The sequence below is a fragment of the Heliconius melpomene genome, chromosome 10 (genome assembly GCF_056956725.1).
Source record: "Heliconius melpomene rosina isolate 202511_hmr_F chromosome 10, ASM5695672v1, whole genome shotgun sequence".
Lineage (NCBI taxonomy): Eukaryota > Metazoa > Arthropoda > Insecta > Lepidoptera > Nymphalidae > Heliconius > Heliconius melpomene.
In genome coordinates this window covers 4,945,288-4,960,925 of record NC_140398.1, presented here as the reverse complement: position 1 = coordinate 4,960,925, position 15,638 = coordinate 4,945,288, and the positions used below count along the sequence as shown (strand labels likewise).

The 15,638-nt window shown below is 31.9% G+C and overlaps 1 protein-coding gene across 1 annotated transcript; it reads right to left on the bottom strand.

Annotated features, from left to right (window-relative positions):
- Positions 1–100: 100 nt before the first annotated feature.
- On the bottom strand, positions 101–5,355 carry LOC146535257 (WD repeat-containing protein 48 homolog). Its single transcript, XM_085190916.1, has 4 exons — positions 3,738–5,355; positions 3,069–3,233; positions 2,350–2,505; positions 101–1,743 (listed from the first exon to the last, which is right to left on the bottom strand). Exons 1-4 carry the CDS (start codon positions 5,250–5,252, stop codon positions 1,648–1,650), a joined length of 1,932 nt encoding a protein of 643 aa, XP_085047042.1. The 5' UTR covers positions 5,253–5,355; the 3' UTR covers positions 101–1,647.
- Between the last annotated feature and the right edge of the window lie 10,283 nt (positions 5,356–15,638).

The following is a 15,638-nucleotide window of genomic DNA, read 5'->3' as shown; positions in this document are numbered from 1 at the left end:
AAGATGTTACGGTATTTATATATAGAATTTTACCAAAAAAAAAATTAATAGAATTTGTAGAATAATACTTAATTATTCTACAAATAAATAAAACAATATATAAACAATGTTTTTTTTTATTAAACATCCACGCTATTCAAAGCTTAGGTCTAATAGTCATAAGAAAATCTTAGCATTCGGAATTCTTACAATTGCACTCTCGCAAAAAAGACCTAAATCTATTAACAATATACAATACAAATTATTACGTTCCTACTACATTTATGAATCATAATGTGTCACTCTGAGATGTCAATTAAAATATATTAAAGCGGTACAAATGTTATCATTTCAAAAAGTATTTTTTATAATAATATACCACGTATGTTGTAACTATATGTAGAAAATAAAGGAAATGAACTAAAATTACATAAAATGGTGAAATTGTAAATGGTTATGTGTTCAAATCAATTAATAATAAAATAATAATAGACGAAGTTTAATGCAACATAAATAAAACAAAATAAATCTATTAAATAAGAATGATATGTGACATTGATTATACTGTTTAATTTCTAAACACAAATAAATGAACATTTTTAATTTAAATGTAGGTAGTTTAATTTTGTAACATTTAATATGTATAGCATAAATTAAAAAATATATAAACTTTTAATGTAATGAAGTTGGCCATATAAATATTACATTTTGAACATAAATATTATTATTAATAGTATAAATATCTTATCATAACCACATAAGTTATATAATAATATTGAATGAACATTTCTAGAAATTATTTTTTTTTTGTTTATGGCAAACTTAAATAAGACATTATTTACGAAATTCCCGGATTGATTAAATTTACTGAAAAATGATTCTTAATGATATTAATTACCAACATAATTGTAATTATTATAATTATTAATAAAAAAAAAACCACAAAAAAAATATATAAATATACTACTAAACTTACAGAATTTTTAAAATTTGAAGGACATAAATAATTTTAATATAATATCTGTCTAGTTAATTTATAATAATCACTTTTTTTAGTTTTTCGTTAAATTTTATAAGCGAATTCAAATTTTATACTTTATTATAATTAATTATAATAAGAAATATTTTATATAAAATTGTTGGCGTTGCGTAAATACTTTAGGCAAGAAATATTAATTATATTTAGGCACAAGTGATAAAAAAACATTTTTTCTAATAAATAGAAAGTCACAGGCTAAAGGAATGTCTAACTTTTATTCTAATATCAATTTAGTTTTTTTAAATATATATAATAGACATACTGATATATTTTTCTTAAATAGCAATGAGGCGTTTTATTTATTACCAATTATTATTTTATACAATTCACAAGGAAAATAATATATTTTTTAAAATGTCAATCTTTAGAATTAGTATTAAATTTGTGACATTTTTCAAGATATCATAATAATCGTACCTGTGACCTGGCAGAATATTTTAAACTATTTTTACTGAATTAACAGAATTTATGACATGTATCCAAATTTCAATTCAATTCACAGAAAACGAAAACACAGTATAATTTTTTTTAAGTATTACATGGATAAAAAACACACTTCACTTGAACATATTCTGTATAGAGCAGCACTTTTTCAAGTGTTTATTGAAATTTATTATATTAACCGATTTTCATTGTTTCAATACTCTGTAATGTAGTGTGAATTCCACTGTAGACTTCCAAATGAAATGTCTGACAGTACGCAGGTCCATATTAGGGTCCAATACCTGTTCAAAAGTCAAAATCAAATAATGTCATTTATAATAAAAAGTCACATGATTCATTTTTTGAACATTATTTGAATTTAAATGATATATTAGAAGAATGTGGTGTAAACATAATATTTAAAACGGGATGAAAAGTTACTTATTTTTTTAAAAAAAAGATAAAAATCTTTATTTTAAATTTCAAACTGCATTCATATGCATATTCTAGTGTTAACCTGCGTCTTTTTCCACTTTTACCAAATTTTTAAAACATTGTGTATTTAGTGGCGAAAATCTCCGCACTTTGTCTCTTCTTACTAGAGAAAAGAAATGAAAATAATTCATTCTTTGGGGTGGGTATTGAATCCACAGCCACTGCTACAGTCAAGGGCTGTCCCATCACGCTACGGCGGCCGGATGCCAATCATACTAAATCTAATTCTTAAACAGGCAAAAAAGAAATATTTCAGCTATAGAAAAAGACTTTTTACAGAATTATATAATAACTAATATGGCATCAGAAAAGTTTACTTTCCACCTAATTTACGAGACATTGCATATTGATTGACAGAACTTAACGCCACGCTTTGCAATAACTGTGTAAATAATAAAAAAACCAACACAAACCTGATCGCAACACAGCAATTCGACCCTTTCTTCTGGTACATCGTTGTTATCCTCGCTTTTGCTGGCCCCATTCACATCTCCGCTACCTACGATTTTCTCGACGACATGTTCTGCCACTTTACGACACTGTATAAAGTCGTTCGCTACTAAACGGTCCTGAAACATTCAAAATCGACTATATGCTAGATAGTAGTAGTAGTTATTCAAATACATGATAATTTTTTTATTTTGTTTTGTATGGAGAAGTTTATTTGTTTTTTGGTTTGATAAAATCGATGAACACCAGCTGCACTCATGACTCATTGTGACAATGAGTCGAGCGTGCAAACGAGAGTAAAAATTAATTTAATAATTTAAGTAAAAATTAATTTAATAAAATTCATTCTTTGTAAAACAACTTTACAGACAACCAGTTTATTTATTTTTTATGATTCACGTTGTATTCCGCATATAGCATGGTGAGCGCAGATAGCTTGTTATTATGGCACTTTGTTAGCCACTTTCCGTCTAATTTTTAAAATATTGTGAGTGGCAGAACTCAACAGCATGCTTTTCTTAGTTACTAGAGTGGGAAAATTAAAATATGAAATATTGCAATCCTCCGAGTGTGAATCGAGCCCACAACCGTCGCTTTTACACGCTACGCCATAATGGCCTTCGCTCAGCTCTCAGCTTTGTGTATCTAAGTGTGCAATAAAGAATATTCTATTCTATATTACCTTCTTCTGTCGATCTTGTTTACTTTGACAAGTAGAATGAGGTAATAAATAGAATGGTAGTTTGTTCATTTTTGGTGCAGCCATCTCTATAGCCACATCGACAACCCACGAAGGTACAGTTTCTAATAAAAGGTTCCCTTCAGTTTCACCACCCGCGTCTCCTACCTGTAAAATAAAAATAAAAAATATACAGTATAAGATTAGAATCTTGCAATCTATTTAAAGAAGTAACATTTTACAATTTAGACTAACAGCTTATAAAAATGCTATTTGTGGCACTACAGCATGAAAAATTATTTGTTTCATACTAATGGGCCTGTGCGGGGCTATGCCCGCTAGAAATAGAAATATTAATAAAGAAATTGAAAACTAAAGTTATGAAAATTTTGTTGAATTAAGAACTTTAAATTGACATAACTTTTTTATTTATGAACCGATGTAACAAAATAAACTCTATTTGTTTTCGGAAACTTGCCAGAATCCAATAGCGAAAACCGAATCTAAATCGGTTAAACCGATTCTGAGACAGACAAACAGACAAAAATGTTAAAAACCATTGTGTTAGGTTCTATTATGTTAATAAAGATTCTAATAACATTTTTTTTAAATATCTTCCAAGTACAGACACCCTCTTATGATTTTATTATAAGTATAGATGATAATACACACCTGCAGCCTATACAAAGTACGCCCTCCAACTTCGCTAAATATCAAAGGTGTATGTAGCGGAACACTAAAGAAATTATTCCCAATGACTTTTTGACCTGCCTCATTCACTCTATTTGGATGATTCCAATGTTCTAACAACGCTTGTAACAATAAAGCGCCGAAATTAACTTTTTGATCATTTTCTGTTATTAAGCCTGCTTCTTTTGCACTAACCCAGGCACTGAAACAATCTGTTTCATCTTGACCTAAGTGGATAGTTAGCATTCCAGTCTTTAAATCAACATTAAACCAATTTGGTACATAGACCATTTTGAAGCGTTTTTTTAATTCTTCTTCATAGTCTACTTCACCTAAGTCTTCCAATTTGCATGCTTTTAAGACGTCATATAAAACTACATTGTCATTTGTATCTTTTGTTAGTATGTGACGTTTGTCATTAAGTACAGTATAGTGTTTTATAGCTCTGCCACCAACTATGTTGTGAATTGGCTGGGTTTGATAAACATTATTAGTATTATAATTGTTCTGGTTATATAAATCTGCATTTAAAGAGTTAATTGGTGGTAATTTCCAACATCTTATGTCTGAATCTGAAGTTGCTACCCATACACCTTGCTGGTCAGCCGTAAAGCATAATTTGAGGACAGGCGATGATTCTTCACAAATTATCATAAAGTTATCTGGGTTACGCAGTTCTGTTATAATGACTAGACGGTCTCGCCCACCAGAAATAATGTGAGTGAAGTTTTCAGTAGCTAAAAGAGCCCAAACAGCTTCTGAGTGGACACGAATTGTAGAAACACATCTCTGTTGTGATAACGACCATAATTTTATAGTGCCATCTGAGCTTCCTGATACGCATTGAGAACCATCTCGACTCACAACCAAAGCTTTCACATTGTCTGCATGACCTTTCAGCTTCATGAGCCTCGAACAGTTACGCGGATCCCACACTCGTAAAACTTTCTCAGTGGAACCACTAACTAATATAGTTCCTGGTGGATTCATAGCGAGGCTGTATATGGACTCCTTATTACCCACCAATGACGAAGTTGTTACAGTGTTATTGCTTGCAGTTAAAGCAGTTAATGTATTTACATCCCACAAGAATATTGCTCGATCCAGACCGGCGCTAGCAACTTGTTCTTTATCTTTTGCGTAAGCCAAAGTTCGTACATAGTCCTTGTGAGTTCTTAAAGTCGACATGCAAAAACCTTTGGGAGCGTTCCATACTTTTACTGTAGTGTCAGACGATGCGCTTATAAGATTCTTTCCGCCGCAGCAAAGAACTATGTCGTTCACCCAATCTGTATGGTGCTCCATACTCTGTATATATCGATCCTGCGACCCACCCCCTGTATGCCAAACCCTAATAATTCCATCTCGACCGGCCGAGTAAAGCCTGCCCTGTATAGGATCTAATTGTAACGAGCTAATACCGTTTTTGTGCCTCCTTTCTTCTTCTTCACGTATTACGAATGATACTTGTGTCTTTTTACGCATGTTCGAGCCCATCTTCCGACATTTTAAATTGATAATTGAATTATATTTAAAGGAAACTAAAGCAATACATCACATACAGGAGCTACTTTAGTTGTCGCTTATTTGACGTTTGCAAGTTGACATTCGAAATATTAATATATGGCTACATTATTGTTAAGGATTATTAATGTCGTACTTTTAATAATCATAATATTAAGAAGTAAAATATTGTACATATTGTAAATTATTTATGTATGGTTTTTTAAATATTAATTCAAATTAAAAGATTAAAAGATTTAGATCAAATAAAAGTAATATAATTTTTTTTTTTCTAATTATACATTGGAATACGTTTTGTTCATTATTATAAATTACCTGCTAAAGCAGGTAATTTATAATTGCAGGTTACTATGCAGGTTTTCTGCATAGTATACTGGTTTTTTAATTAAAATCTGCTTAATATTCGTACCTTACGTCTGAAAATACCATAATGGTTTTTGACATACCATTTTCCTTTTCTATATAATCTGTTGTTATTATCAAAAGATCCCTACCGTCATCTTTCATTTCAAAGTAGAAAATGAACATGATTCATTGTGAAATAATTTTAATAATAATAATTTTTGCTCATATATTTTATATATTTTTATTATAAAATGCTTCCGGTAGGGAACTATTATTTATATTTATAGTTTATTTAAAGTGTTATTTATATTCAATAATTCAATATTATATTTATAATGTATATAAGTACTTACGTAAAATCATATATATTATATACATTTAACAGAATTTCTACATTTTATAGTACCTAAGTATTCGTATTTACTATATTTATATGAAATCGCCCGCTCCTGTCGACTGAACCGGTAGGGAGTCGTAATATTTACTCCTACCCCCCTTATCGACGGCATATAATAATTCTAACAGCCGATGCTTGCCACTCGATGCGTTCCTTTGTTTTATTTAGTAGATATTTCTTTCCAAATATGTATTTATCGTGTTCTTTTCTATACGATACGACTCGTATACATGTTTGTGGTTGACTTTTGTATAAAGTGTGTCGTAACTTACTATTTGTGTTCAAAGTGTATGCACTTTAAAGTGATATTTAATATTTTCAGTGTTAACCGTAAGTAGACTTTTTATTATTCAACACTACACTGAACGTCTTTTCAATTCACGTCAATTGAATTTTACATAATTGTAAAATTTTATTGCGAACGCGCTGTATCCTGCACATAGCAGGGTAGGCAGAGGGAACCTAGTGTTAAGGCACTCCGTTCCCCACTTTCTGCCGAATTCTGGAAGCGTTGCGTGTTGAGTGGCAGAACTCAACGCCGCGCTTTGCCTCGACACCAGAGCGAAGAAATGGAAATATAAACGTAAATAAATAGAACAGAGAAACAATAAATAATAATAATATAATTACAATATATTAAGACACAGACATATTAATAAAAGGCTAAAAGGGCTATAACAGTCCACTTCTAATGCATTTCATTTGTCTATTGAACAAACATTAGACAACGCAATACTTACGGTAACAATGAACAATAATAATTTTAAGCGTATTTGTTTCGCTTTGTTTGATAGTTTCCCCTTTATCGCCATCTGGGGACCGTGGGAATGGCAGTACGAAATAACTTTTCAGTTATACAATGTGAAAATTTAGAATGAGACTAGTTACATCTTGCGGTTTCTACTGTTTTTGCTTTTAATGCTTTATTGTACATTGGCTCTTTTTTTTTGAGTTCGTTAAATAATTAATACTTAAATTATAATGTGTTAAGCGATTCGTAGTACGAAAGTAGACTCAAATGTGTGTGTTATATATAGGCACATTAAGACGTTTTTATCATATTTTTTACCGCATATAACGAGATGGGCACATACAGTAGGTTGGCAGAGGGAACCTAGTGTTAAAACAATCCGTTCTCCACTATCCGCTGAATTTTTAAGGTATTGTGTGTTGAATGGCGGAATACAACGCCGAGATTTTGCTTTGGTGCTAGAGTGAAGAAATTTAAATATTAAGAAATAATAATTAATTTCTTCGAGAGGGGTTCGAACTACAGCCGTTGCGTTACAGCCACACCCATATGCCGCTGCGCCATGACGGCCACAATCAATAGAATAATGTTAATGCAAATACAAGCAAAATAATTAATTTAACCAATTTACGGCTAAGTAGGCCGCCTCTAGGGCGCTAATTTGATTGAAATCTCATCAATTATTAATTATATTATTGTTACGGTATTTCACATACATGGAATGGTAGTTTGTATCCATACCTTTACTGGTATACTAGTTCTCTCACAATTGTAGTCTATATTTTTTTGGTTTATTTTATAAGCTTAAAATAATTATAAAATATATGGTTATATTATTACCCAAACGGCAGAACGAATATTCAAAGGCAGTTTTAGTTTTTTGAACCCTGCCTCTAAATTCGGACTACCGCTATACATTTTCAAGGCATTCCACGTAACATACCAGCAAATATCCTGTGCTGCAATAAAAGTAAATAAAAACATAAAAAAAATCATTGGATTTGTACAAAACATACCGCTATTGAATTTGATAGGTAGGTACTTTTTTGGCTTCCTTTATAAAATTTTCAATATATGACTTTTGATCCCACAAATTTTAAAATTATTATATTAAAATTTCGTTTTAAATTAGGATATATCACAGTGAGCGATCTATACATATAAATATGTTGCATTACACACATTACACCAAAACAAACAAATTTTGTCAGGACTAATCTCTGGAACAGCTCAACCAGAAGCTAGCGTAGAAAGATAGAGAGAGTTATGGAGGAGTATGTAGACTAATTTTTATCTCGGATTTCCCTTGGGATCGGGATTTACGCAGTAAAAACCAACTCCATCTAGGTAAGATAGATATGAAAAAAATAAATATTTTCTATTACATACGACAATTTTCGCGAGCAAAATCAAATAGAGTTCCAAAGGATTTAAATTACGATACTAAAATAACCATATTAAAATAATTAATCAATTTTCCCTAAGTACCTACAGTAGTTCAAGTATTTTTAAAAATAAACAAAAAATTGTCTTCTCCTCCACCTTGTCTATCCTCTACCTTTCGAACTATATTGCGTATCTGGAAGAAGTATACATATAAGTATAACATACCGCTATTTCCAACAAAGCCAGTTCCTCAGTTGAACTCACAATCATTAAGTACATGTCGTCGCATATTTTCCCAAGATTTTTACTAACGGCCTTAATTATTTTCTTTTAAAATATTGTAATAAAAACTACGGTACCCTCTTCCTCTATCTACGACTTAATTTATGCCATTTTATTTGTCGTCATAATAAAAATTCCTCGTCCATTGACCCGAATCAACTGACAACTGACATCTGTCAAAACTTACATCATTTGACGTTTCGCCGCTGTTTGTGTTTACAAAGGCCGGGCACAATGTAAAAGTGCGACCAAAATATAAGGAAAGTTATTCAATATTTGTACAAACGAAAGCTTAGTAATGATTTGGGTCATTCCGCTTAAAATGGCTAAAGGAATATTTTCTAATGTAATTTTAAACATAATTAAGCGTGTGTTTTTGTATTTGCATAAATATATAAAATGTTTTTAAAGAAATGTAAATAGGTATTTAATTTATGTATAATTTTTTTAACTTCACGGTGTATCCCTCTGGACGCTGTACAGCAGGATAGGAAGAAGGCACCTAAAGTTAAGACACTCCGTTCAAAATGGGAATCGAACCCAAAATCATAACGCTTACAGCCGCTGCGCCTCGCCAACGTTTGCCTTGCTCTAGGTACAAATTACATTTTTTAAATTTGAATCTACGAGCATTTTCTTTAGTCGTCATTCATTGTTCAAGCGTTTAAATCATAAAAATGGTTTAAACGAGAATTGAACCTCCGAATTCCGCTTGGGTACTATTAGACTTTTGTCAAAGTCACCTTATACTAGCTAGACTAACATTTCAGTCAGATGTAGATTGTAAACATTATTTTAGATTAAAATTTTATTGAAAACACAAAAGTTTGAACAAATTCGTTTTGAAATTCACGTAATATTCGCGGAGGGACTATCCGATATGATGAAACAATATTGAATAAATTAACAGAATGCGAGATCGCTTTTGTAGCTCTGTAATTTGTTTTGTTAGAATGTCCCTACACAGCCAGTTACATACATTTTCTAATTTAATTTTAAGTTTTAATAGAGAATTATTTATTGCAAATATCCATCAAATTCACAAAATACGCCATATGTATATCATGGTAGGTGGAGCTACTGCTAAGATGCTCGGACAAGGCATAGCGTCTTGATTGGCGGATTTCAACGCCACAATTTACCTTACCATAACGGGGGACATCAGAAAGTAGGAGTATCTAGAATGTTAATTTTTATAGGCTAGACTAAAATGTAGGTGTAGTAAGTAAAAAAGAACTTAAAAGTTACTAAATAAAAATAGATATAAAAAAGACTAAAATGTAGATAAAATTAAAAATCGTTCTAAATTAAAAATCTGGCGTTCCGAGCGTGCCAGTTGAACATATTATTTATCTGCTCATATTTTTGAAGAAATTTGTGACAGTGACATTAATTAACAGTTATTCAAAATAGAAAATTTTGGTGCCCTTCTCCGTTCTCCACGAATGTAAGCAAGTTCTATATTATAAACTAATGAAAAATATAAGAAAAGTGTATATTATTATTTAATAAATAAAATTGGTAAAGTATACTTTTGTATTTTTTAGAGAACCTAGTGCGAAGACACTCCGTTTCTCATCCGCCCAATTTTCGAAATATGAAATACGCCTAATAAACGACAGCAATCAACGTCGCCCTTTGTCTTCTTACCGGGGTGAGGATTGCCACGAATAGGAATCGAACTCACAATCCCGTTTACAAACAGACTGTGTCACAGTGCGCGACGATGGCCTCGAGCTATATTTAAAAGTTAAAATTCTAAGTACAAAATACACACGCCATGATTCAACGGTTTTAAGAACGTTAAATCGAGATTTAAATGGATTCCCAAGAGTATAAAGTAAATATTTTCAGTTGTAGCTTGCGATTTCTGCAAGTCTGCCTGTGGAGCGGTGGCCGATTTCTTAAAAGTGTTTATACTGGTCTTAGAATTACTAGAAGCGGGATTCACCTACAACAAATATAAATATTTATGATAAAAACGTCTTTTCCTGCAAAGCAGCCATACGATATCTAGTGTTAAGATATTTACTTTTAGCTAGATTTTTATGCATCTTCCGTGTTTTGTAAAGTGTGTAGAAATGAGCTATTATTTTTTTCTTTTCTTTCACTTTTCCCCCATTAAGAGACTTTTTATGGTAGGTAGATGACGACATGTATCTAGTGTTATTTTAGCTCTACATATGTTAAAGTAGGCAGAGAAAACCTAGTGTTAAGACACTCCGTTCTTCGCTTTTCGGTCTTGATTGAGACATTGCATGTTGAGTATTGGAATGATTACGATAAGATTTTAAATTTAATTAATATGAAATAAAAAATCTATGATAGATATATAATAACATAGATATATAATATATACCTATAGTTAATATTTCAAACGGTTGATAAATATCAGAATAAAAAGTTACAAAAAAAAACACTCTTTCCACCTGTATAAAGTAAACGTACTTGATCCGATGCAATTCAGTTTTTTTATGTTTGTTTTAATATATATAGTGAATCGATGCATAGCGTTCTACGAATATCGTAGTAGGGAGTTGTCAGAGAAATTCAAGTTCTGTAAAAATATCGAGTCTATGATAATATTGGCATATGCTTGGATATTTGGATTTTCTTATGGCTTTTGTTATTTGATTCTGACTTAAGGTTTTAGTGGCGCAGTTGTTATGTGTGTCACTAAATTTAATATTTTTTTACGCACTATAGGAGGTTGGCAGAGGGAACCTGGGAACTTAGTGTCGACAGTCCATTCCCATTAAGACACTTTCGTTCCCTACTTTCCGCCAACTAGATTTTTAGAGAATTCATTCCTCGGAATGGAAATTCAGCCCACAATCGTAGAGTTAACAATTCTCCTGAACATACTTCTCAGAAATATCACTTCATTCACTTGTTCTACCATTTATCCTGATCTTGCATTCCGTTCTTTCTTTAATTCTTTCAAGCTAACAAAATATACCTATTAATAATTAAAAAATATATTTTTTAAACACATTTGAACGCGACAATAATCATGGAGTCCTTCATCTAAATGTTAATTTGCAATCAAAAAAACAAAAATTGCATTTTGTTTTCTCTTAGCGTTTCCCTCTTTATTGTATAATGTTAATTAGGTAGATACATTAAGTCTCATTATAAGAGGCTGTGAAGCGATTAACAAATTTTCTTCGCTCTACCCTCGTTTAGAGAATAATAAAGGCGTCTATTCTTAGTATTTCTTAAATAAATGTAAACAAGTTTTTCGTAAGCTAAGCTTTGTATTTTTGTGAGTGTACACAGATAGTGTAAGTGTGAAAGACTCTGTGCTAGGCTATGATGTTTTTTTCTCTCTCTGGTGTCGAGGCAAAGCGCGGCGTTGATTACCGCCACACAACACGCAATGTCTCCGAAATTCGACGGAAAATGGGAAACGAAGTGTCTTAAGCTTTCTTTTCTTCTTCTTCTTCGTGTCAATGCTTGGAGAATTCATATCATATTTAGCCACGTCAACCGCGGCATCTGTTGCCTCCATCAGATCGTCATGTGAGCAGGTGAATGGACATTTCGGGCAGGAGAGTAAGTGTGCCATCGTTACACGTACATCTTGTAACGCAGGGCCTAGGCTGACTGATCCTGTTCCCACAATGAATTGGAATAGCTTTCCTTTGCCTACCCTTCTGTGTGCGGGATTGAAAACCTAATGCTTAGTCATACCGTTCCCATTAAAAATATATTTCCGTTCCCGACTTTTCACCTTGTTTTCATTGCGTGGTGAGTGGTGGATCTTAACGCCACGTTTTGAGTCAATATCAGAACGAGGAAATGAAATAAAGTCTGTCATTTCCCCTAGTGGGAATCGAAACCACATACGCAGCGTTAAGTCGCGCACTTGTGCTCCTGCACCACGATGATCTCGTCCCTCCAATATCCATTTTGTATGTAAAAGCAATATCAGAGAGATCGATAGAACTATTAAATTTCAACTTCATATGAGATTTAATAAAGCAAATAACTTTCAATATTGAAATCATAATTTTCAAATATTTACAATTTTATTAGTCGTTTAATGATTTCGATGAAAGAATAAATTGATTACTCTTTTAGTATAAATATAATGTTTTGTTTTAAATACAATAAGTGTATATTCGAGGTTCGTACTAACATCAACAACTAATATAATAAAGTTGAAAAGTTTCTTTGCCTGAACGCGCTAATCTCAGGAACTACTTACTAGCCCAAACTAGAAAAATATATAAAGAGAAAGGTTCACAGGAAATCACGTTAATCGTTTCGATGTAACCCTTGATGTTTGTGGTCCGAGTTACCTTGGTCCTTAGAATGTGTCATGTGTCATACCCAACTCCTAACTATTTCCATAAGACTACGGACGCTAAGCTGCCGGTAAAAGTAAGTTTAATATACTAGTCTTCCACTCGTGGCTTCGTCCACGTGGACTATACAAGTATACAAATATGATGACTATATCATTATTTTTCTTTGTCGGGCAAGGTTTTCATTTCATTACATTAACAATGTTTGCTTAATATAATATGCTATTTATACATGCATTTGTAGACCTTACTCTGAAACCACTCTATTGATTAGTGAAAACCGCATTAAAATTTGCTACGCAATTTAAAAGATCTAAGCATTTTAAAATGGAAACAATCGGAAAAGAAATTTATATTACATTTTACCTACTTCATAAAATGCGTTAAAAATCAATACGTATTTCTTTTACCTTCAAGTTATATGCCGTACATGGTAGGATAGGCAAAAGGAAACCTAGTGTCTGAATTACTCTAATTCCATTAAGACACTTCGGTTCCCCACTTTCCAACGAATTCTGGAGGCATTCTATGTTGAGTAACGGAACCCAAGGTCGCACTTTGCATCGTTACAAGAACAAAGAAATGAAAATATTAAATATTTCTTTCCCCCGAGTGAGAATCGAACCCACAACTGTTGCTTTTATAGTCGGACTCTTGCACCCCTGGCCTCAAAAAATGTAAATGCTGTATTTAAATGAAAAGTCAATAGATGCTATAACGCGAGTATCCATATATATTTATTTGACACATATTCGTAGGTACGGTAAATATTATGACTGTCATAATAACTTTTATCGCGGCCAAAGAGCTTTTGGTTGAAAAAACAATCAATTTGGATTGGTCCATATCGTATATATATTTGAATAAATTGAAATATTTTTTATCATAATTTAATCAAGGAAATTCTAGTACTAAATTGATCTACCGACTCTAGATATTCTGTCGTGGACAATGGACTTGAACGCCGCATGTTTTCTTAACGTTAATTTTGAAATAAAAATATTTAAGGCTGTCGTGGCACAGCAGTAAACTCTGTAAATGAGAGTACGGGTTCGATTTATACACTTTGAATTATTTTTATTTTCTCGCAGACAAAGCATGGCGTTGAGTTCCTCCACTCAACATACAATGTCTCGAAAATTTTGCGGAAAGTGGGGAATGGTGTGTCTTAACTCTAGGTTCTTCTCTACCCTGCTACAGCGTGAAAATGAAAAAAAAAATAAAAAACATTCCTTCGAGTCGAATCTACTATTATCGTGATTAAATAAATAAAGCTAAAAGTAAAATAATACATAAAGAATACGAACTTATTTTCTAATATTGTAGATGCAGTAATATACAACAAGATGGCGTTGGCAGTAGGTTTCTAAAGAAATATGTTTTCGTTCAATAAGGCAGGATATGTACTGAGAAATTGAGAACTTGACGTTGCGTGCCCGTTCTTAATTTTTCACCCGAAATCGAGACATAATGATTATTGTATGATAAAATAACTTTTTACTTATAATACTGTATTATGCTAATAATTGGTTAGCATATATTTAACTAAATAAATTTAAGAAAAAAAAAATGACAGATAAAAATTCAACAGGCAAACCCATCAATTAAAGTTAGTTTAAATACAAAAATAACAAGAAAGTATTCCCGTGAGATTGGCACGAGCTGGCTTATTGATACAAATACTCTTCAATGTATCGACATCTTCTTGGTTTATTGCATACTCTCGAGTCGATCAAACGTCCGTATGTTACTTGAAATGTATTATTTATTTCAAACAAATGACTGCGATAACGTTTGATTTCTGTTTTTTACATTGAGTAGTCTTATTATGGCCAATTATTTTTATGTTTTTGTTTCACGCTTTATTCCGTGTGTTGTTGGAGGCAGAAAAACTTAGTGTGAAAACTCTCCATTCTCTACTTAGCTTTATTCATATTGTATTTGAGATATTTTTTCAGTGGTGTAACTCAACGTCGCTAGGAAATGAATATAAGTTATTCCTTTTGTGTAGGAATCGACCCCACAACAATCACTTTTTCAGTCTGATGCTGTCCTAGTAGTTGGCGTCAAATTTAATAAGATTCCATTTAGCTAATAAAGAGACACACATTTACGGCGTTGAGAACCGCCAAATTAAAGCTTTTATACGTAAATAGTTATTCCATTTTTAACCTACATAATAGACACTCGAACAGCACTACGGTGGTATCATTAAATTACATATACAAATATATATTTACAAAATATAATATTATGTATATTACTATCTTGGCAACAACACCGAAATGACGCAGCGGACGCAGCGATGCTAGCCACAGTGTAAATTTCTTTTAACACAGCCAAGGGAATATAACGTCGGCTTATTAGCATTCAGGGGAGCTTTTTACGAATTCTGGCATAAATTTGTAGTTCTACAAACACAAATACAATATATTAAATTTATTTACATTTGAAACTTAAATATAGCTTGAAAAATGTTTTTTTGATTTGAAATAGGCACATGAGAATAGTTATGGGTTCAATTTGGGAATTGTTATAATAAGTATCTTATTTATAATATATTAATTTGTGGTTTAAAATTGATGAACAGAAATTTTAGAAATTAAAAAAGGTGAAACAAAAAACCCAAATATTGAAGCTATATAAAGATATCAGGTAAAATATGACTATAAATTGTGAGATAAAATATATTCATAACTGTCGATATATTATTATCCAGGCCAGTCATGGCGCAGGTGCACAATTTTGTGACTTTAAACACCACTCGTGGTGGGTTCGTTCCCCACTTGATAAAATTAAATATTTATTTAAAATGTATTTTTTTATTTCTTCGCTCTGGTGTCGAGGCAAAGCACAGCGTAGAGGTCCACTTTCCGAGGTGAGTAACG